Source organism: Primulina huaijiensis, chromosome 10 (assembly GCF_012295235.1).
Source record: "Primulina huaijiensis isolate GDHJ02 chromosome 10, ASM1229523v2, whole genome shotgun sequence".
Lineage (NCBI taxonomy): Eukaryota > Viridiplantae > Streptophyta > Magnoliopsida > Lamiales > Gesneriaceae > Primulina > Primulina huaijiensis.
Window position 1 is genome coordinate 16,359,676 of NC_133315.1, and position 24,658 is coordinate 16,384,333.

At 36.6% G+C, this 24,658-nt stretch overlaps 3 protein-coding genes across 3 annotated transcripts; 2 read left to right on the plus strand and 1 right to left on the minus strand.

The window, feature by feature from the left end:
- The first annotated feature begins 1,462 nt into the window (after window positions 1–1,462).
- Window positions 1,463–5,557, plus strand: LOC140986095 (LRR receptor-like serine/threonine-protein kinase RPK2). Its single transcript, XM_073454088.1, has one exon. The coding sequence runs from the start codon at window positions 1,770–1,772 to the stop codon at window positions 5,169–5,171; it is 3,402 nt and encodes a 1,133-aa protein (XP_073310189.1). The 5' UTR covers window positions 1,463–1,769; the 3' UTR covers window positions 5,172–5,557.
- Window positions 5,558–6,585: 1,028 nt separating this feature from the next.
- On the minus strand, window positions 6,586–8,878 carry LOC140986721 (ninja-family protein AFP3-like). Its single transcript, XM_073455045.1, has 2 exons — window positions 7,970–8,878; window positions 6,586–7,086 (listed from the first exon to the last, which is right to left on the minus strand). Exons 1-2 carry the CDS (start codon window positions 8,556–8,558, stop codon window positions 6,785–6,787), a joined length of 891 nt encoding a protein of 296 aa, XP_073311146.1. The 5' UTR covers window positions 8,559–8,878; the 3' UTR covers window positions 6,586–6,784.
- A 12,687-nt stretch (window positions 8,879–21,565) lies between these two features.
- LOC140985581 (uncharacterized) lies at window positions 21,566–23,205 on the plus strand. The gene is made up of 2 exons (XM_073453436.1): window positions 21,566–21,998; window positions 22,934–23,205. The coding sequence occupies exon 1, from the start codon at window positions 21,607–21,609 to the stop codon at window positions 21,988–21,990; it is 384 nt and encodes a 127-aa protein (XP_073309537.1). The 5' UTR covers window positions 21,566–21,606; the 3' UTR covers window positions 21,991–21,998; window positions 22,934–23,205.
- Window positions 23,206–24,658: the final 1,453 nt, after the last annotated feature.

Sequence of the window (24,658 nt, forward strand, 5' to 3'; positions counted from 1 at the left end):
TGTGACACGTTTTAAAATCGTAAGACCTCGGGCCAAAGCAGACAATATCACAAGTAGATTGAGCTGTGACAAAATGAATAGTTGATGCACACAATTTTTCCACCGTCATCAAACAGAATTTGACATGGAAAATAATAGCAAATTGTAAAGGTTGTTGAGCAAAAAAGGTTGGACAAAACAAAAAGGAACAATCAACAAGTAGAGGGCACCAATTTTCCTTGAGGTTGAAGGGAAATGGAAGGGAATTTGGAGTGAAACTTCCATATGATTTGTGGGCATTACCAAGCTTTTCATCACATGTCCAACACACAAACTCAACAAAAAGTAGCTTTTCACAAGTAGGGGGTGGCCAATTTCAATTATTAGATTTCCCAATCTTTCCCCATACCACACCCTTTCTTACAAATTATTTAAACATTTTAAACCATATATTCCATTATTTTCCTTTACATTTATCTAACATTTCATAAAATATATATATATATATATATATATATATATATATCTCTAACATATAGTAAAAAAAATCAAATATAATTAATTAATAAAGTAGAATTAAATGTTTTCTTGTAGTGTTGTGAGTAAAGATTGATGGGCCCAAGACCAAGTCAACTTCAAAAACTAATTACAACAAGGTTTGGGCCTTGGGCCCACCAGCTCCATTGACGGGCTAATGCATTGACTGACCGGCTAATGGTCCATATCACCTGCCCACATTAAAGGTGTATTAACTTGGGTAACTCACTCTAACAATATATTCAAAATTCGAAGGAAAAGATGTGTTATATAGTTTATCTAACATTGAGTTTTCAGGTTGTGCTGGAATCAATAGATTTCAAGATTTTAAATAATTTTTTATTTAAATTTGTAACATCATAATATTCAAATTTATTTTTTACATGTTTCTATAGTACTTTATATTAATAAAGATGAATATCAAGTTCACACAATAATGACTTCATTTGAAATACATTCTAATTTGTATTATTAATTTGTCAATAAGTAAAGTGTGAATCTAAGATCTGATATATTATTTCACTGTAAACAATAAAACCAATCGAAATTCATAATTTTTTTAGATTCATCTCTTCAAGTACACTTTTAAATATGAAACCAGGTATTGGATTTGGGATCCAAANAACCGAAGATTCGTATTTTCTTCTCAATGGATTTTCTTAGAATCACTTTAAAATTATATCAAATATAATATTATTTCATCGTCGTACATTAAATTTCACTATCAATCTCATCCTCCAAATAAAGTGTGCCCAAAATGTACAAGAAATCTAGAAAAAATTATTATTAAAAAAATTTAAATATAACAAAGTTCGGTATAGAAAAATGAAGTGACTAGGAAGGTCCAATATGCAGTCATCATAGTCCAGCTTATGATCAAGAAAAATTCTCTGGATTTAAAAATGGAGGGGGCATTAAATTCTCTTTAAATTTTTTTTTTGAAAAAAAAAAAGAAAGAAAAATATGACAAGAGAAGACCAGAGAGAAACAATGAAATTGCAAAGCAACGCGTTTTGTCAAAGGAGAACAAACAAAGAGCAACCCCACTGTTTCCTCCTCCCTCTATCTTTCCTCTCTTTGCTCACCTCTGTGGACTCTGTTTCGTCAGTACAATTCGAAGAAAAAAGCTGATCCCCGAATTAGGGTTAGGGTTTTTTATCGCGCTCCATTACCTGATTCCAAGAAAAAGGTGGAAAAGCGAGGGTCCGAGCTTTTCTTGGGGCTTTTTGAGGACCCCTTTTGGTTATTCAGCAATGGGTTGTCTTTCTTTTCTTATGATATCGCACCATCTTCACAGGACGTTGAGGGTTTTGGTTTTCCTCTGTGTTGTCTTGTTTTCAGCTCAGAAGCGAGCTGTTTGGGGCTCCGATTCGGATAAATCCGTGCTCTTGGAGTTGAAGGATTCACTTTCGGACCCTTCTGGTGTGCTGAGTAGCTGGAATTTGGATAGCCCGGATCACTGTGTGTGGGCCGGGGTTTCTTGTGATTTGGGTTCCCGGGTCGTGGCGCTGAATGTTTCTGGTGGAGGTAATTCTTTGTCTTGTGCTAGAATTGCTCAATTCCCGGTGTACGGGTTTGGAATTAGAAGGCCTTGTTTGAAAAGTAAAGGTAAAATTTTGGGTACACTGAGCCCTTCTATTGCAAAACTTACTGGACTCAAGATTTTATCTCTGCCCTTCAATGAGCTAAGTGGTGAGATTCCCTTGGAAATTTGGGGTATGGAGAGTCTTGAGAATCTTGACCTTGAAGGGAATTTGATCTCAGGCTCTTTGCCCGCTCAATTTAATGGTTTGAAAAATTTGAAAGTTCTTAACTTGGGATTTAACAAGATGTTTGGGGGGATTCCAAGCTCTCTATCCGCCTGTGTTGCTCTTGAAGTTTTGAATTTAGCTGGGAATCAGATTAGTGGATCAATTCCGGCGTTTATTGGCAATTTTAAAGATTTAAGGGGGATTTACTTGTCCTATAATATACTTCATGGGCCGATTCCCCTCGAGATTGGGGATAACTGCAGGAAGCTTGAGTATTTGGAGCTTTCAGGGAATTACTTGACCGAAGGTATTCCTAAAAGTCTTGGAAACTGTAGTTGGTTGAAAACGCTTGTGCTATTCTCAAATATGTTGGAAGATGTTATTCCTAGTGAACTTGGTCGGCTGAGTCAGCTTGAAGTGCTGGATGTGTCGAGAAACAGTTTTAGTGGCACCATACCATCTGAGCTCGGAGGGTGCTCAAATTTATCTGTCCTTGTGTTGTCAAGCTTATGGGATCCTCTTCCAAATGTCGCGAGTCTTGGAAGTGGTCTTACAATGGAAAAGTTGGCAAATACTGGCAATGAATTTAATTTCTATGTAGGTACAATTCCAATCGAAGTTACTAGTCTCTCTAGCTTGAGGGTGGTCTGGGCACCTCGAGCAACTCTTCTAGGAAAGTTGCCTGTTAGTTGGGGTTCTTGTGACAACTTGGAGATGTTAAATTTGGCTCAAAATTTTTATTCTGGACATGTCCCCGAGGGGATTAGCAGTTGCAAGAAACTGCATTTTCTCGATTTGAGCACAAATAGACTCAGTGGTGAGATCCTTGACAAAATTCCTGTTCCTTGTATGACTCGGTTTGATGTTAGTGGGAATTTTTTGACTGGTTCAATTCCCAGATTTAATGGATCTTGTACACCGGTGCGATCAATATATGGGGAATCTCAAGATCCTTATGATCCACCTGCTGCATATATATCATATTTTGGATATAGAACTCAAGTTGAAACTTCTTTGCCATTGTTTGAAGATGCTGGTACTTTCCCTGTGATCCATAACTTTGGTTCTAACAACTTCACAGGCCTTGTGCAGTCAATGCCTATTGCATCTGAAAGATTGGGAAAGCAAACAGTTTATGCATTTCTTGCTGGCGGCAACAAGCTTACTGGTTCGTTCCCTGGAAGTTTTTTTGAAAAGTGTGATCAGGTGAGAGGTATGATTGTTAACGTCTCTGACAATTGGTTATCTGGCCAAATTCCGATAGATATTGGCACAATGTGCAAGTCTCTGCTGCTCCTTGATGCTTCGGCTAATCAACTGGTGGGTGGTCTTCCTTCCAGCGTCAGTGATTTGGTGTCACTTGAGGTTCTTAATTTAAGCTGGAACCGTTTGCAAGGTCTGATTCCTATCAATCTTGGCCAGATAAAGGATCTCCGATGCCTTTCTTTAGCTGGAAATTCCCTGAATGGTTCCATCCCTGCAAGCGTGGCACGTCTACACTCTCTGGAAGTTCTTGACCTTTCTTCAAACTCTCTGTCTGGCGAAATTCCTATAGACCTTGAGAATTTGAGGAACTTGAAGGTTCTCCTCCTGAGCAATAACAAATTTTCTGGGCAGATCCCGGCAAGGGTCGCAAATATAACCACTCTGTTGACATTTAATGTGTCATTCAATAATTTTTCTGGACCTCTGCCTCTGAATAATAATTCCATCAAATGCAACAGTTTCCTTGGGAACCATTTCCTCCAGCCTTGCCCTTCGTTCTTGTTAGCTTCGCCACCTGCTGATCAGCACAGAAACTGGCAAAATGATGCTACTTCTCCATCATCAAGTCCAAATGGAACAAGTGAACATGGAGGCTTCAACTCAATTGAGATTGCTTCTATAACATCAGCTGCAGCTATTGTATCTGTTCTTATTGCTCTTATTGTTCTATTCTTATACACAAGAAAGTGGAAACCACGGTCCCGAGTAAGTGGAACTGCACGAAAGGAAGTGATCACCTTTACCGACATTGGTGTTCCACTAACATTTGATATTGTTGTGCGTGCCGCAGCAAATTTTAATGCAAGCAACTGCATCGGCAGCGGAGGTTTTGGTGCTACATACAAAGCTGAGGTTGCTCCAGGTGTCCTGGTTGCGGTAAAGCGCCTAGCATTGGGACGTTTCCAAGGTGTTCAACAATTTGATGCAGAAATCAAAACCCTGGGGAGGCTTCGCCATCGAAACCTTGTTACTTTGATAGGATATCATGCCAGTGAAACCGAGATGTTTCTGATTTACAATTATTTACCAGGTGGCAATCTTGAAAAGTTTATTCAAGAAAGATCCACCAGAGCCGTCGATTGGAGAATACTGCACAAAATTGCTTTAGACATTGCAAGGGCACTCGCCTACCTACATGACCAATGTGTCCCACGAGTTCTTCATCGTGATGTGAAGCCAAGCAATATTTTACTGGATGAGGAGCATAATGCCTATCTATCTGATTTTGGACTAGCTAGGCTACTGGGGACTTCTGAAACTCACGCCACAACTGGTGTGGCAGGAACTTTCGGGTACGTAGCTCCAGAATACGCCATGACTTGCCGTGTCTCTGACAAGGCTGATGTATATAGCTATGGGGTTGTGCTGCTTGAGTTGATTTCCGATAAGAAAGCTCTGGATCCATCCTTCTCTTCCTATGGAAATGGGTTTAACATTGTCACATGGGCGTGCATGCTTCTACAGCAAGGCCATGCGAAGGAATTCTTTACTGCTGGGTTGTGGGATCCGAGCCCGCACGACGATTTGGTCGAAGTCTTGCATCTAGCAGTCGTTTGTACTGTCGACTCGCTGTCGAGCAGGCCAACAATGAAGCAGGTAGTAAGACGGCTTAAACAACTTCAACCTCCATCTTGTTAGAAATGCAGAAGAATTTTATTTTGTTGATACGGAATGTTAAAAAGTTCACTTGTATTTGTGACCCGGCGCATTTATGGGAGAAGTGGTTTTGGTTGTCTTCTTGGGGCTGCTGTCAGTATTGAATTTTTAGCTACTTGTATATTTTAGTGTAGCTTTTACCTTTACCCCCAATTTTTTTCCATGCCTGAGTCTTAGTTCAAGGGGGGATTCATTTACTAATGTTCTGCGGAATGAAGCAGATATTTGTTTATGGTGCTGTATACTTGTATCTTTTTCCTATTTTTTTTTCTTGGTTCAAGTAAAATAAGAAAGATTAGTGTTTTTTTTCCCTTTTTTGTAAGATTTCATCCCATGTTTCCCAGCCTGTGAAATCGACACTATTTATACATAGAAGGCCCAACTTCTTGCGTTGCAGACGATGTTTGGTTCTGATGCCCGAGTAAAATAACTATCAAGTAATTTCCCAAAACATCATTGAAAGTTTTAAGGAATGTTTGACAGGATGGAATGAGTTGGAAATGAAATGATCATTTTCAATATCATTTCATTCTTCATTTCTGTTGTTTTGGAATGAGTAATGTTCATGAGAATAGACATTCTCACCACTGTGGTTGAATTTATCTAATCTCCAAACTTTTATATATTCGTATTACATATTTATATAAATCTTTTTTTTTTGAATTCTTTTTATAATAAATATTTATAATTTATTTTTACAATATAATAATAATAAATAGAAAATAATAAAGATAATAAAAGTATAATAACGATATTACGAAGTAAAATATTATTAATAATTATTATTTGATAACAATTAAAAATATAATAAAAATTAATTGATGATGATGAAATAACAAGAACTAAGTTTAGAATAATTACTAATTAAATATTTTAATTGTAATATGGTTTGGTTATTAAAAATAATTGTATTTTATTTATTTTTTCATTTTTTTATGTCAATCATAGAAATTAAATAGATATCATTTCATTCTGTGATCCATTCAGTTTTTATTAAATTTTATTTTATCATACCATGCATGGCGGAAATCTTACTATACTATATATAATTACCATACTATATGTAATAATTATATATTATAATTCTAATCATATCTCATCAATTTTTTAAATATTTTTTCAATTAACTATCATAGATGTCAATTTATTTATTATTATTTTAAATGCCAAAAATTATATTAAATCAAATATCTGAATTAAACTAATTATTTGAAAAAAAATATTATTTATATGCAAATATAATACTAAATATGTCATATTATATTATATATATAATGTGTTCGATGAGGCTAGTTTAATTTTAAAGACTACTCACAGGAAATCTTTAATTTTTAAATACCAATCTTCCAACTATTAAGCACTAAATCTGAAATTGTAGAACGAAATCCTTCTTCGATCAATCAATAACAACACTTGCTCCAAATAAATAAAATGGATCATCGTTAAAATCTTCTTACAACCAAATCTCTCCCTTCGGGAGCCATGTTTTCTTCATGAAGTACAAGAAAGTCTGGAAACTTTCCTGCATAAACCAAATCCAGATGCCCAGCCTAACCTTCCCACCAAAGTTCGTCTCGGATTCGATTAAAAGATCATTACAAAAGAGGAGAGGGGTTAACAACTATGTGCTTCAAAGGGTTCTCCACATTACCGCCGCCGCCATGCTTCACGAATTCGGCTGGTGAAAGGAATTGACCATGGCAAACGCACAGAATTCTAACTTCCTCCCCCTTTTTGTATCTGTATAGAAACCCGTCGACCTTATTGCCATTTATTCCATCACATTTTGTTGATACATAAGGCATATCGAGCATGGCGTTCTTGAGCTTTTCTTTTGCTCCATACATTGTACCTTCATCGCCACTAGAAGGGCTCTTCACCTCAGTATTTTGTATTCCTGTTATAATACATAAGATACATGAAATCCCACAAAGATTTAGAGTAAATTCAGTATTAAAGTTGACTTTCAACGGTTACATCATATTGCATTTGGAGTGGAGAGATTTAATTTGAAATCCACAACCATAATGATGCCAAAACCTAGTTAGGGAGTTAAAACCCATTATCCCAAACAAACCAACGGATTTGTTAGTACGGATTTCAAATCTCTAGCTTCAAATACATTAATCCAAATGCAGCCCTACTGATTTAACTAGCTGAAAACTATAAAAGATCAAAATCGTGCACGATTTTCCAGAGGTGGACAATGGATTTCATTACAAGACAATGATCATCAACAAAACTCCAGAAGAAAGTATATTCTTTCGTTATAATATGATTTCCTAATATAAAAGGAGTCGCCGAATTTATATGCAGCATCAAGAAAATGTTGTTGAAGAGTGTGTTATTCACCTCATGTTACCAACATAAAATGTGATACACAGAGTTGAAACAAAGCACTTATTTCTCGAGGAGCATAAGCAGCAATTGCTCCTATTGTTCTCAACCATAGAGTTTCAAAGATTCGAGTCAAGCACTCGATCTTACATATTCTACAACAAAAATCAAAAACCATGTTTTCCAACTCCAAAATCTCCCAACATTGTCCATGATAATCACATAAGAAAACCAAGTCCAAAATGGCATATGGTCACTAATATGGGGTATATGAGAAACAGAATTAAATGACCCGATGCCAAATTTCTACATACATAAAAAAATCAAAGTCACACTTCATATTTGTTACTTCAACAAAAACAATTTAAAGTGCATATTTTAGACACAGTACCAAGAAATTTTTTTTAAAAAAAAATTACAAAGATGTGAATTGTAATATATACCATTTATATGCTGGCTCTGAGTTTCAGAAACTCCAGATGAACCACTCACCCTTGATCCAGTTGACCCTTCCATTCCATGTCCATTCTCCAAGCCATTACAATTCTCATTGCAAACCATTTGAAAGCCACCATTTTCAGATTCCAAACAGCTCTCCTTGTCCTTCACCACACGCACATTCTTCAACTTCTCCATCCTCTTCTTCCTCGCTTCCATACGCCGCATCGACTGCAGTTCCCTGCGGCGGCGGACCTCCTCCGCCGCCGCCTCCGTCGGCAGAGAGCAGGCCCTCATCAACGGCTGCCCGTAACTCTCAAACACAGACACACGTGGTGGTTGTGTGCCTCCCCCATTATCAGCCGCAGCCTCAACTGGGGAAACCAAATCCGAAATGGAAGAATAACGCTTCAGCTTCTTTCTAGCCGGGTCCACACCAAATCTACCGTTCGATGAAAGCCCTAAACTCAATTCTATATCTTCATCTTCCTCTTCAAAACCCTGGCTCGTGAATTTATGCTGCAGATCTCTTCGAACCCCATTCGCCAGCAAAGAAAGATTGAACTTTTCTTCATTTTCTCGAACTTTTTCCATAACTCAACCAAGAGAAAGAAAACCCAGAAAAGATTTGGAAGAATTCGCCAAACCCAGATTGTAAAACACACTTCCAATTCAAAATTCAGGCGGGTTCTTCAAAAACCAAAAAATTCCGCGCGAGTTTCAACGCAAGAATCAACATGTTTTCTAACAGAACAAATAACAGAACCGAATTTTCGGGGCTCCTAACCACCGGGGTGGGAAAAAAATCTTATCTTCTGATACTAAGAGAAAGCGGCCGGCGATATAGAGAGAAGCGAATGGAGAGGGAAAATAGGGAGAAATCGTTGGAGGAAGAGGTGGAAATGGAAGAGGGATCTTGATTATAGGAGAGAGGGTGAAATGACGAAAAGAGTCTTTCAGCGGTAACGTAGGTGTGTCAGAAAAGCGACACGTGGCGGCATGAGACGAGATTGAACTCTGTCACGTGGTTGAGACAACCAGTTTTCTAGGTGAAGTACTAAACAGGCGTCTCCAGCAACTTAGTTATATCCATTTAAAGATCATATTAAAATCAATAATTATAATTATAAAAAATAATAATAAATTTTAATTAATCTTTCTCTTATTTTTCATTAGGACTCTTTTATTAAAGAGAGTTTATAATAATTATAAAAAAAATTATTTTTGATTCTAAAAATCAATTTTGTATGTATTTTCAAAATCAGATTTTGTATTAAACACTGTTTAATTTAATTGAAATCTAAAATTTTATAAAGTTAAAATAATTTATTTTTATTGTATGTTTTTTTATACAAAATTGTTCTGAAATCGTCTCACGAACCAATTTTGTGAGACGGATTTTCGGCACGATCCAATTCATAAAAATAATTGTTACACTATTATAATGAGTTCGTTCGTCGCACGCCACCCATTATATTGGAAAATTTGGGAACGTTGACGAGTTCGTAATCACCAATCACCGTCTAAGTTGGAAAAATGGATAAAAAAAACATTGCACTAAATTGTATAAATTTATTCCGAGGTGGCGGTGGATTAGACGATATTATTATATTATACATTTGTCTCATGGCCAATAGGAATTGCCGAATTGGAGAAACATTGTCCTAAGAAAAATAATATTATATTGAGTAAAGTATTATTTAATTAATAAATTAGCAAGTTGGTGTGCAAGTAACAATAGACAAATGTCAATTGGGGCAATTAATGATTAATATTCCCAAAAAAAATTAATTTAATTTGAAAACTACACAAAAACATAATAATCTATAATTTTCAACTTTTAATGTGAGGCAAGTTGTCTTGAGAAACACTTAAAAAAAAAAAACCTCATTGACAATAATCTTTTTCCATGATTCTTCTATTTTTTTTTCTTCCATATTTTTAAGAGATTCGTATGTTAAAATTGATGTGTATGGATGCGTGGGATGTTTCCATGACATTCGATAAATGTATTCAAAGGAAAATTGGGAAAATCGGAGCTAACATGATCGAAAAATGTAGTTAATTATTATTATCGGTGACAATATTGTATGTATGAAGTATGTTTTTGTGACGTTTGATGAAATTATTTTCTTTAAAACGAGAATATTATAGTAGGTCGAATAGATTGTAAATGATGTATTGAGAATTATGATGTTTATTGTCAATTTATTGTTGCTATCTAATTAAAATAGAGGTTCTTATGCTAACATTTTAAATTTATTTGGTGGAATATTGATTCAAATTATAATTATATTTAACTCGAAACTTTTTTTAATTATTATTTTTAAGTATTTCAATTTTATTTTTATTTAAAATTTTTAATTCAATCATAATTATTCTATATTTTTAACATTTAGATGACGATATCATTTTATGATAAAAATATTATTTTTAAACAAAATGAATATCTAAAAACAAAAAAAAATTTCATCTATCCGTTGATATTATAATATTTGCTATAATATGGAGTAAAATTTCGTGGCTAGCTTAATTTTTTGATCATTTTAAAAAAAATTAAAAATTAAAAATTTCCAAATATTATTTTATGATTGAGATTTGAGAAGTTGTTGTCACAAGGAAAAAATAATAATAATGCAAGTTGGAGGGTCCGGGAGTCGGACCGAATCTGTGGAAAGATAAAAATGAAATCCGAAGTGGACCCGACTGGCGATTCAAGTTGCTCTTTCCGGTGCGGGTCGGTGTTGCCACGTGGATTTGTGGGTGATTTGTACACGTGTCGAGTTTTGGTTCAGAACCACATGTTACACGACAACATGCAACTTGCAGAAGGCAACGTTCTGAATGACAAACTGAATGAGAGTGGGGCCCATCTACTTTTAGCAAAACAATAATTTTGTATTAATATTTTATTAGGTCTTGGTATTTTAGAATAATCATAAGCAGTAGAGGTTTGTTGAGTATTTTTTAAAATGTTATTTTTTTCTTTACATTATTATAAGGCAGGATAATTTTTTCAGTAACAACTAATTTTGCATTATATTTGTAAGGCCCTGTTATTTTTAATCATGTAATCATAGTTCTCGTGATATTCCATAAAATCTTACTCACAGAACTCTCAACACCTGACTATGGAGTATGTGCATCCCCAGTTTCGAATTCAAGACGTACCAAGTTTTTTTAATCTAAGTACTTATGACTTGAACTTTTTTAATCCAAGTACTTATATGGCTTGAACGAGGTTTTGGGTTCGAAACTTAGAGATACATGTACTCCACAGCCAGTTGTGGGGAGTTATGAGGGTAAGGACATCATGGGCTATCGTGAGGGCTGTGGTTGCAGGACCTAAAAAAATATAAGATTATGAGCCTTACAAAATTCCACTATATCACGTTCTGGATTTGTTGATCCTTGAGCCAGCTAAACGCTTCTCTTATTCCCAAGATTTCTGCAGTAGTTGGAGAGTGATAACATGGACATGGGATACTTCCATGAACCGCAGCTACCAGCATTCCTTGATCGTGACAAATTAAACAACCATAACCTACATTTGGTCGGTCTGAAAAATAGCAGCGTCAACGTTGCACTTCACATAAGTCCATAGTATTCACCACCGTCCGGTCTGCTTTTACCTGTAATAGATAGTTTTCTTAATAAAAATAATTTTTTTTTCTTTATGATTAATTGGCTATAGTCCAAATGAATTTTATTCTAGACATTGGTACAAACCCAATCTCATTTCTACTTCATCATCCTCAGTTCCTAAAAACACAGATTTTATCTTTTATCCAATTCTTTCACTGTGTACGAGAGACACAAAAGAGGGATTTCGAGGAGTTGGGGGATGCACCTATTTGGTTCTAAAATGGGTGCATAAAATACGATATTAAGTATTTAAAATAGAAATAGAAAAAGAAATTGATTTCTCATTCTCAGATTCGTTTGATTCAATTGTAGCTAGAGAAAAATATTTGTCAGTTCCACTGAACAATAAAAATTCTTGCGATATTATTTCATAGATCAATTTTGTTAGATGAATCTTAGACTCGATTCGATCCGATTTATGAACTTTATTATTTTTTTTATGTCTAAGCTATTAGTTTTCACTGTAAAATATCATTTTTCGTTAGTTATATTATGAATAAATATTGTGTAATATATGTTGATTTGACAAAAAAAATATTATTATTATTTCAAAATTATTAATTTTCACTGTATGTATAAACCGGGTCGACTTGTTTAATAAATATAGATATGTGAGACTGTTGCACATGATACCTACTCCCACCGAACTTCATACCTAGAATTGCTGATTGCTTTCTATGGTTTTCCGAGATTGTTATGGAATTTTATTGTGAATTTGTTTTGAATTTTATTCGTATATTGAAAGTGAAAAATATACTTAGCTACTCTGTAATCAATTTCTGCCTACTCCCTTTGAGCAAGCACAATTGCTTTTGTAATTATATGGTGTCATGTTGGTGTACCATTTTTTTCGCATCAAAGGAATGTCCAAAGTTTTAAAAATTATGTTTTGAGGATCAAAACTCTCGTGGACGTTGTATGATTTAAACCATTCATAGGGCATTTAGATTTGATTTACCTTTGCATTTAAGATCAATGAACACCAAACCAGTCCATGATTAGCGGAGTTAGTCATTCTTGTAAATCCCTACGAACGATCTACTGGAATCAATTACCTTTTTCAACTCATGAATCAGATCCACGATCAAATGTTTTCTTCCTCATGTAGATTGCACTAGAAATCCACACGAAATTTGTTTCGAGATTACATCGGCTGAATTCCGACAAGCAGTGGAGGATGGCGGCGACACACGATGGAAGAAGGGTGGCCAAAAAATTTTCTTCAATATTAGGAGTGGACGATTTTGGCGACGGTGAGTAGAGAATAAAATTTTTTGTGGACAAAAACTTGTGGTAAAAGTTATGTAATTTCATATAACTCTTAATGAAATATTTATAAATTTTAATTCTTGATCTAATTAAGATTCTTTTGAATCATAACACTATATTTTCATTATTCAAAAACTCTCATGTATGTATATTCCATTTTGAAAATATCATGCATAATTAAATTATTATAAACTTTCGATAATACAATTTATATATATGTACACACACATATATATTTATTTATATTTTAAATTAAATAATTTTTATTTTATTACTCAATTAGGTATTAATTAATTAACCTATTATAGACTTTTCTAAAATGTTCTATGAGAATTTTGCACTTAGTAGTTTCTATTAATAATTTGTTATTTAATTAATATATTTTAAATTTACTAAATAAATAATTGTGAACTCATTGTAATTCCGATCGATAATCAGATAGCGTCGATGCATCAAGCGTACAAATCTCGTTCACATAGTGAAAATGAAAATTTCGAATGACAAAATTTTATACTAATTCATTTCGGCAGCTGTCAGTTTTGTGAACTCTTTTATTAAAACAAACAACTCCACTTTTCTCACTTAACTAGCAGTTAAACTAAATTTCACAACTTCCATTACATGAAATTAAATCATGAACTCCTTTATAAGTCACATGTTTGATCTCCATCAACTACAGTCTTCAAATTCAACTTCTTGAATATGACTATCTTAATGAGAACACAAAATCCAATACTTGCGTGACTCTCAAGCTCTGGAATATATCTAACGATCAGTTCACAACTTTATTTGATTCATAACAACATTTGTTCTATTTGGGCTTACCCTAATTAGTTTCATTCTTTTCAACAACCCCTTGATAAAAAACGTCAGAGCTTAAGTCTGATTGCACCCATCGGATCATATCAAGAGCATCTATTAATATCGCCTTATGATTCACTAGGTATCATTGATAGTGTCTGCATGAACCTTAAGTTATTATTAGCGTACAATATGGCCATTTCAACTCATATATACCGATCGAATATGCAACCATTGGTATTTCGAGAGTTACAAACGAAATCGATAACGAAATGGTGTATATTTTAGTAATAGTGACATGATATGTGCAAATGAGGAAATTCTTTCCAAAATGCACATATCTTACTCGGACTAGAGATTTCTTGTACTATTAACTCATCAGATCACAAATGATATCTTAACTCATGGGTGATCAGTGAATCTCCGACTACAATACATCGACTCCTACGTATTTTGAAACTACACCCAACCTCGTCACCTGATGACCCTCAATAGAGTCGATAAATGGATTAAAGTACATGATAGTACGTAGAGCCTCTACATTGTCCCAAGTCAAATGACTATGGTGTACAACCATAACCGCAGACTTTTCCACCCAATAAGTGATAACCACTTCGAAAGTACGAGGGAGAGTTGCTCAGTACTTCATCAAAAGATCAATCATCTGTATGAATCCATGCCCAAACATGGTGTTTACATCACAGATGGTACTCTCAAATTCGAGCGACATTTATCCTTATTTTAGATGGTTGAATCAACTAAGAACTAGTTTAGAATATACGATAAATTTCTTAATGAGTTTCGTGATCTTACATTGAGAGACATACTTCATGGTACCTATTTAATACTCAGTGACTTTGTCTATGCAGCTTGCATGAGTATACAGATACAATAAATGACATAATTGATAAAACCGTAAAATATATATTATTAAAATAAATATTGTTTTTACATAAGAGTAAAAAAACACAAACCACAAATTGATTTATTGGACACCTACTCTAGTACGTGGAAGTGGAATTATTAAAGCAAGTAGTTAACATAATGGAGTCATAGCCGAAGGTTTTTTTTTTAATGTGAAAATGAAACCGAAATTTATGCAAACTTAAACGTCATAAAGTTACGTATATTTCAACAATAGCAATATCTATTTATTTTTCAATTATTCATCCATTGTCACATATACATATTTTTAATTCCACAGTAAATTCAAAAAAATCATAATACTAAATCTTATTATATTCTTCACTCCATGGCTGCCCCCTCATCGATTGAAGTAAACTTTTGCATTCGCAAACTGATCTAATGTAGTTTGGTCCTTCACAACTTTATCCAATCTCTCACACGAGACACCATTTTTTCTCAGGGTTTTAAATCTAGTCGAGCTATTGAAGTCATCTAGGTCTGGGCTGCAATCCATGGTGGTATCGGTCCATTTCCGATGGTGTAGGGGCGGTGATTGCCCATAATCGAAAGGACCCATGGTTTAGGTTCGAACAAGAAAATCAATCGTACAAACTTTACCTAACGACAGAACACGAGATAAAATGCACAAAGTTATCGAAACAATGATTTGTCAGTTTATGAGAATATTATTTAATCTAAATAACACGTCAATTTTAAATATCGTCATGTTATTATACAAACCAACATAAACAATCACATTTGAATGCAAGGGAAAGAAACAAGTTCAAAAAATATCTAATCAGCCACATCCAAATATATTTTCCAAGAGAGATCATAATATAAATGGAAAAAAAAAACCCAACATTAGTTCAAATTCTAGAATTCATTTCGAGCGAAAACCCAAGAAAGGCCAAATCTTTATAAAAATACATCACAATCTCAATTAAATTTCCGAAATATACTTGATACAACTGAAAATTTAGAGTTCGATTTCAGCAGGTGATACTAGCTCGAGTGCAGACCTTGAATTTACTCTAGGCGTGAAATCAAAAAGAAGACCGTTAGAAGGGAACCGGGAGGATGTCCCGGTGTAGCCCCTCCGGCCCTCAAGTTAGATATTGAGAATAGAATGAGAGAACAGCTAGGGACACTGCTAAGAATCCATATATTGAATGAATGAATTAGACACTCAAACCTGATATTTATAAGTGAGTACATGAGTCTTCTACCTTGGCTAGAGATGGGTCGGGATCCAAAATCCAATTTGGACCTGATCTTGATGGGCCTATTCATGAGGTATCACCAGTCTTCCCCCTCCCGAGTCGAACTGCATCGCAGGTTCAAAGTTCGATTACGTGGCCTCGGTTTACAATATGTGAGTTGTATATTATTCTCATGTCGCTCACAGCCTCGACGCCTCGTTCACCCCACATCCTTGTGCTCGCCCTTCCTCTCCTAGGATAGCCCCTTGTATAGCCTCGCCGATTTCACCCCGCTTTGCCCTTCTCCGAATGCTCGCCCAACCTCTGCACGCCCTCGCCCGCAGCCGCCTCGCCTCGCGCTGCCCCTTCTTCTTCCTCGCCCTCCCGCGATGGCCTTTCTCACCCATCCTCGCCACCCTCGCCCGCAGTCGAGAGCTCGCCCACTCGCCCAACGCGCAGCCTCGCAACTTCGCCCATCTCTCACCCACTCGCCCAGCCTTGCACCCTCGTCTTTCTCTCTCGCCAACGCACGCCCTCGCCCATCACCCGGCTGTAGGCCCTCTCGCCCATCGCCTCCCTCGCCCTCGCCTTCCCACCTTGCGCCTCACCTGTCGCCTCTCCTCGTCCGCCGTCCATCGTCTCTCCATAGCCCTCGTCTAGCCTCGCCCACTTCACAGCCTCGTCTCTGCCCCTCTCCGTTCTCGCCTAGCAGCCCCTCTCCACTCCCGCACGCCCTCCATCCACTCTCACCCACAGCCCTGCGCCACGCTCGCCCATCTTCGCCCCACAGCCTGCCCTTGCCCTTGCATTACAACCGCCCCTCCTGGCCTTAGCTTCGCCTTGCACCGCATCACGCCTCTTCAGCCTCGCCTGAAGGCCTCATTTTGCTCTCGCCCATAGCTCTGCAGCCTCATCTCACCCCTTGCCCCAACACCCCACAACATCGTGACCTCGCCATCCTCACTTCAAGCTCCTCTACCTAGGGTCCAAACTTCACCCTCACCACCTCAAGCTCATCTACTAGGGTTCGACCTTAGTAGGAAAATTATGAACCATTATCCTCCATATTTCAAGCTCTTCACTTTCAGCACCCCAAGCTCATCTACTAGGCTCCAACCTTCACCCTAACCACCTCAAGCTCTTCTACTAGGCTTTAACCTTTATCCTCACTACGCAAGCTCTTATACTACATGCTTTTCTACTAGGCTCCAACCTTAGTAGGAAAAATTTAATTTTCAGTCTCCGCACATATTCTCATCTACTGGGCATAGCCTAAGTAGGTAAAATTTAATTTCAATCACCCCAAATCTTCTCCTCTACTAGGCGCAGCCTAAGTAAGTAAAATTTAATTTTTCTTCTCCCCACATTTTCTCCTTTACTAGGCTTAGCCTAAGTAGGTAAAATATAATTTTCAGTATCTCCAACTCTTCTCATCTCTTCTCCTCTACTAGGCACAACCCAGATAATAAAAGTTCCACATCCTTACCCCTGACTCCTCTGTTATGCGATGCATAAGCAGGAAAATAAAAGTTCCACCTTCTCATCTCTAATTCCTCTACTAGGCGATGCCTTAGCAGGAAAATAATAAATTCCACCTCCTCACCCATTACTCATCTCCTAGACGATGCCTTAGCAGGAAAATAAAAGTTTCACCTCCTCACCCCTGACTCTTCTGCTAGGCAATGTCTTAGCAGGAAAATAATAAATTCCACATCTTCACTCCTGACTCCTCATCTAAGCGATGCCTTAACAGGAAAATCAAAGTTTCACCTCCTCACTCCCGACTCCTCTGCTAGGCGATGCTTTAGAAAGAAAATAATAAATTCCACCTCCCCACTCCATGATCCTCTGTTATGCGATGCCTTAGCAAGAAAATAAAAGTTTCACCTCCTCACTCCTGACTCCTATGTCAGGCGATGTCTTAGCAGGAAAATAATAAATTTTAATATTCTCAACTCTTCTCCTCTACTAGGCATAGCTTAAGTAGGAAAATTTAACTTTCAATCTTCTCACCTCTTCTCTTCTACTAGGCATAATCTAAGTCGGAAATTTAATTTTCAATCTCCCAAATTCTTCTCATCTACTAGGCATAGCCCAAGTAGGAAAATTTAATTTTCAATCTCCTCACCTCTTCTCCTCTACTAGGCATAGCTCAAGTAGGAAAATTCAATTTTCAATCTCCTCACATCTTCTCCTCTACTAGGCATGGCCCAAGTAGAAAATTTTAATTTTCATTATCCCAAACTCTTCTCCTCTATTAGGCATAGTTTAAGTAAGTAAATTTTAATTTTCACTCCCCCTACCTCTTCTCCTCTAATAGGCATAACCCAAGTAGGTAAAATTCAGCTCATGTCATCCTCATAATAGAACAACATCCATGAAATTAATAAAAGAACTTTGTTTTATTAATTTTCAACCGATTATGCAGGACAAATTCAGAAACGAAATATATTAACAATAAAGTCAAGAGTAATATTTTCTAAGGTAGTAATCATTTCAGGGCCTCATTAAAGCATTGTCATGCGCATTCTCCAAATTTTCTCTCTGCTCTTCTTTTATCTTGTCTATCAAGAGTAGGCAATCTAGCATCACTCTCAACCATCTGCGATTTCTCCCACTTCCCTTCTGATTCCCCCACCTCCATCACCTTGTCTCGATCCTTATTCAGATGAACATGTGATGAGAATTGTCGTCTACCTCTAGCTTTATCCTCTTTTCTCTCACCCACACCTCTTCCTACCCTCTCTCCGCCTCCTCAACCTTATTTTCTCCATGTCGCTGCTCCATCTTCTTATGCCGTTGTGCATCTTCTAGGTTCACGTACCTTTCTGCCCGAGATAAAAGATCATCATAGCTCCACGAAATTTTCTTGACTAGTGATTTGAATAATTCTTCTCCTCTCAGTCTTTGGGTGAAAGCACTTATCATAATGTAAGGGGTCGCCGCTGGTATCTCCAGCGCTGCATTGTTGAAATACTGGATAAATTCTCGCAAAGTTTATGCTTCTTGTTGCTTCATCACGAACAGGCTTAGATAATTTTTCTGGTACCTCTTGCTGCGAGCAAACCGGTGTAAGAAAGCCGTAGAAAAATCCTCGAAAGACCGTATGGAGTTGGGCTGCAACGTATTAAACCATTGCTAGGTTGATCTCACCAACATGCCAAAGAATACCCTGTACCTAACTCCATCTGCTTACTGATGCAACAAAGAAGCATTCTCAAATCTCCCCAAGTGTTCTTCTGGGTCAATCGCCCGTCATACTCTCTCACGCTTGATTGTCAAAAATTTGGGGGAAGCCCTTCTTCCAAAATGGTGAGGGAAAAAGACTCCCTCTTTTGGGCCCAAGGGCTCTGTTTCTCAATTTCTGCCTTAACATTCTTATCTCCTTCCACATATCATCCATCTCAGGATTCTCTCCACTTGGGAGGGGCCGCATCTCTTCAACCTTACTCTGATAGCCCTCAGCATTCTCCTCTCGTTCCTGGCGAGTGGCCTGTTCTTCTGCAAATATAGACTTTTGGTTCATCTTCATGGCCTTGTCTACTGTCCTGTTAATGAATTGACTTAACTGTTCCATGGTCAGGTTCTCCACATTCTCATTGGGACGAGGTTGTTCATGTCTCGTCTCAAGACGAGGTTGTTAGCGTCTCATCACAGGCCGAGGTTGCTCAGGTCCCGTCTCAGGTCGAGGTTGCTCAAGTCTCGTCTGAGAAGGTGATGATATTGAGTTAGTTCTTCTGCTCCCTCTTTGGCCTACCATCTCTACGCCTCAGCTCAAGCTTCCCACAGATGGTGCCAAGTGATATTCACTGAAAATTTATGGTTCGGTTCCAGCAAGTGATACTAGCCCGAGTGCAGACCTTGAATTTACTCTAGCCTGAAATCACAAAGGAGACCGTTAGAAGGGGTCCGAGAGGGTGTCTCGGTGTAGCCCCTCCGACGCTCAAGTCAGATATTGAGAATAAAATGAGAAAGCAGATAGGGACGCTGTTAAGAATCCATATATTGAATGAATGAATTAGATACTCAAACCTGATATTTATGAGAGAGTACTGGGCCTGTCATGGGCCTTTTACCTTGGATAGGGATAGGTTGAGATCCAAAATCCGATATGAGCCTGATCTTGATGGACTTATTCATGAGATATCAATACTCAATCGACCGTAATCAGATCACCCGAAGTCATTTGCAAATCACACAAACAAATGATGTCATAAGCAACAAAAAACTTAATCCACAAAGGATTGCAGGGCAACGTTCCTGAAAGGGAACGGGTGAGACGAGAGATTACTAAAGAACTCATAGTGCAAGAGTCAAACAACTTGAAAAAGAACGTATTATTTTTTGTTATATCTAAGTATTTTTCTTTATATGATGTAGTCAAAAGTTAGTTTTTAGATCATCAACATATATGTCAACTTGCATAAAAATTCAAGGAAACCCACGTGATGTAATGTATTAGAACAAAAGAATAAACACTTTCAATATAAAATAGCTAACCCCAAAAGTCTGGTGCCTACGTTATCCCATCAACAAAAATCTCATAATGCCATCTGTCAAAATGTGGGCTTTTGTGAAATTAACCAATATTTTTTTTAAGCCACCTGTTCCTCCTTTGTCTTCAACCACGCTGATATCTAAAAATAACTCTTCATTGTAATCTAAAACATATTCTTACAACTAAAATGGGTTCAATTTATACCTTATAAGTCATTATTATCTTTACGGACAATTTTTTGTCCCTATCTTTTTTTTAAAAAAAAAATTAAAAAATATAAATGATATAATAGAAATGACTTGAAAATTTATAAAGATTTGGAAAAAATAATAGATATCATTAGATTCAGTAACGTCCATCCTTGATTTCTTGAAATTTGGGCTAATGTTAAATACTTGGATTTGAAATTCATGAATTTCGATTATAGTTTTTATCGTAAATAATGAAACAATTAATCGAATTTTAAATCTATATTTTAATTATTCATAAAAAAAACTCTCATGAGATCACCTCATCAGTGAGTTTTATGACACGAATTTTCCACTCAATTCGACTCATGAAAAATTATTATTTTTATACCAAAATATTATTTTTCAATGCGGGTATGAATCAATCCAACTTATCACGGATATAAATATGTGAAACCGTCTCATATTGTTTTATTGTTTATAATGAAATAATAGATCAAATATTAAATTTATACTTTATTTGTTTACACATTATTAGTAGATAGTAGAATGAATTTCAAATGACATCATAATTAAGTGAAGTTAAAATCCGTCATAATTAACATGTAATACTACATAAACACGTAAAAGGTGAATTTAATAATTATGGTTTTATTTCTCTAAAAAATAAAAATATATTTGAAATTCACATGTCCAAACGCAATCTTAATAAATTTCAATTAATTATTGAATTATAAAAACTAAAATTGTAACATATCATACTGTTTTTACTTTGAATAATACTAAAGATACAGTCAATATATCGTTACAGCGATATTTACAACCATTATATTACGAGATTTTACTGTTATATCGCGAGATTATGTATTCAATATATAGTGAAATTTTGACAAATTGATTTTTTACATTGAATTTTTTTTGTTGTACAAATTGATTTACAAATATGAATGTACATGTAGCATCACTCTTTTACTTTTAAGAACAAACCGTAAAAATTAAATCGTTATATTAAAGAAAATGATAGACGACAGATTTCAGTTCATGCAATAAATTGGGCTCCATAAATCTAAGCCCAATTCGCTCTTTATTTCTATTTTGTAGCTGTAATTTGACATCTTTTCCCCAATTCATCCATGGCGTCAACGGTAAAATCCCTATTACAAACCCTTCGTCGATACGTGAAGAAGCCATGGGAAATCACGGGCCCTGCGTCTCATCCGGAGTACCTCTCAGCCGTTCCTAAGGCAACGGAGTATCGGGTCTACTGCCCCGCCACCGTTCCCTCTCAGGCGATTGTGCCCTCTTCCCTCCCCGAGACTGTTTACGACATCAAGTACTTTTCTCGGGACCAACGGCGCAACCGACCACAGATTAAACGCACTGTTCTGAAGAAGGCGGACGTGGAGACGATGATGAAGGAGAAGGTTTTCGATCCCGCCAGCGATTTCCCACGGCCGTATTTGACTGCAAAAGTTGTGGAAGATGATAATGCTATTGGCGGTGGGTACCAGAAATGAAAGATCCGGTATGACCTTCTTCTTCTCTCTCTTTTCCTGAATGTTTATACATCTGGCTGACAAACGGGTTTTGATTCTTTTGAATTACGTTTGTTGATGGATATATGGAGAGTTACAAATGGTTGAGGCTTTTGATTTTCCATTGGTTTTGTTGTGAAAAATGGTGGATTGTGTTGATGATCGATGTTCTGAGAATGATTTTGATATCAGAGGTGGTGATTTGCGAACTTTCAATTGATATGTTTTGGCTTACGTGCAAAGTTGATTAATTTCTTTCATAAATCTGTTTGGTTCTTAAAAAGATACATTTTTGAGAAATACGAGTGGAGGTTTAGTTTACATCTTGGTAGAATTTTGGACTGCAATTGGATCAGATCATGCTATCGCAGCTACTGCTACTGCTACTGCTACTGGCATGTTCCATATCAACCCATTTGAAATGCATGTTCGTCAGAAGTTAGGAGGGATTTACTTGAACATGATTAGATCTCGTAGATATACGTGGAATTATAAAATGCTTGAATCGACACACTCTTTCAAGTGGTTTGAGGTTGCATTTATAATTTAGATCTGTTGGGGCATCAGTAGGAGTGAGTGTGATTCTCTGTTGTATTCAGTGTTTGTGAGACTCATGTGTCATTGATGTTTAGAAACATTTATTTGGACTTGGAATGGTAATCTTGTGTTGTTTTGGGGCTCGCATGCTATGAGTCTAGAGTTTGATAGTTGGTGATCATATAATGCTTTTATGATTGAAAGATTAAGATACTGGTAGTCTGTGACCTTTAAATCATCTCTTTATTTACATTATTTAGTCTTTCTTCGGTGCGCTTTGCTTTTCTGGAGAAGCACAGTACCACTTCTATTCATCTGTACAATATTGGTAGAAAAGGATAGAAGTTGGAATTTAACCTTTGAGGAATGCATTTTCTCTTTATAACAGATTTGTCAGCTGCGACGGACCAGTTGCTGCTCACTACTTGAATTCGAGGTCATTCTAGCTTCAAGTTTGAGCGCTTTGTTTCTTATTTCTTGCCGTATATCAATAATCACCTGTATTTCGACAACTTAGACGAATCTAAGTTGAGATAAGAAGGTCTAGGACCTAAAATGTATTTGTGGATGACGTTTTGTTGATGATGTATTGTTGCCTTCAAGTGATATTGTCTGATTCTATTTTACTTGAATCCAATTTAGCTCTGGAGAATTGTGTAATTCATGTAATGCAACAAACCGATATGCGTATGATAACCTTCTGTGCCTTGTAATGCAAGTGGAAGGTAAGGATGATTTATGTGAAATCTGCATCAATTTCAGTTGATATAACAATTTATGTTTTCACTTGTCACCTAGATTCAGTTCCTATAATGAATTGGCTCCATTTTTTATCGTCTCCCGCGACAAAACAGAATGCTTAAAACTCTTTTGACAAAATAAATTCCGTCGTTACAGCTGTGGCACCAAAAAGTTGATCTGTTATTCAGACTATAACAAATAATTAACTGTAATACAACAATAGAATAAATTTGTCCGAATAAATAGATTATTAACGTAAAACTAGTGTGACGTCATTAAACACTATAAGGTAATGTACACAAACTTAATGAATAATCTATCTATATATTAAAATAAGCAAAACTTTAACCTATTTAATCCCATGCTATGTCAAAAAGAGTGGCCAATTTAGAAAAATTTCCGTCTTCAAACTAAAATCAAATAATTATCAGAAATGAGAGCCCTAATGGAAGCCTAATTCTTCAGTCATTATCCAAACAAGTATCTCCCTGAGGTACTCGTTGAATGAAGTGAAGCTGTAAAGAAACTGGGAGCAGCAGAAAGCAACCCATTTGTTGTCTCTTCCCCCTCTTGTATGTTTTATCACTTTCTGACAAAAGCAGGCCGTTCCGCTGTTGTCGAAAAAATCCATGAAGAAGCTGCAAGATGTTACATATATTCTCTTGAATTTGGTGAACATTTTATGGAGAAAACAAATTCGATCAACTTTTATCTGTCTTAGATCTTGTAGCATATATGTTGATGGAATAGTTACTCCACCATCACAATCTCTGGACAGTGCTAAAGCAAAAGTCAACCCAATCCATACTATATGGTATTGACCGGACCAAATTCTTGTTAGTGTAATTCTAGGCCGTAAACCTCGTAAGGAGCCTGGTACGTACGCCTTACTCTCAGCTTTGCCAATTTTTCGGTATCCAGTCATCCCTCTCAAGGCTAAGCTAGCCAAGAATTTGAAGGGCACTAGTTCAATTGCAGATGGATTGGTTCTTGACCGAAATCCAATTCACCAAGAGGGCCTTATTGTTCATATGATTTCGGTTGCAGCTACCCAAGTTCGTGAATCTCCAATTTCCTACTATGAACTTTTTGAAAAACTAACAGACTTCAAAGAATGTGGTGGATAATGACTCAGGCTTCGCCCCATGCTCTTTCCATGGTTACTGTCACCAATTACCATCCCAATCTCAACCACTCTCGCCCAGCTTGTGTTAGGAGTCCTAGAATGGTAAATCCATCACTGGAAAACACCCATTGTCACCTGCACTTGAACCTTCGACTGTAATCCAAGCTCTTAAAGAACCCCTTTAACAACAGGGTGTAGATGATGAACATAATGTACTTTTGTTGAATGATGATTGGGAATTTATCT

Bases quoted from the DNA above. Each gene is read 5' to 3' on its own strand.
- LOC140986095 (XM_073454088.1), top strand. From the start codon at position 1,770: ATGGGTTGTCTTTCTTTTCTTATGATATCGCACCATCTTCACAGGACG.
- LOC140986721 (XM_073455045.1), bottom strand. From the start codon at position 8,558: ATGGAAAAAGTTCGAGAAAATGAAGAAAAGTTCAATCTTTCTTTGCTG. The intron at 7,087-7,969 runs GTATATATTACA...GTATTATAACAG, and splicing joins TCAGAGCCAGCATATAAATG to GAATACAAAATACTGAGGTG.
- LOC140985581 (XM_073453436.1), top strand. From the start codon at position 21,607: ATGGCGTCAACGGTAAAATCCCTATTACAAACCCTTCGTCGATACGTG.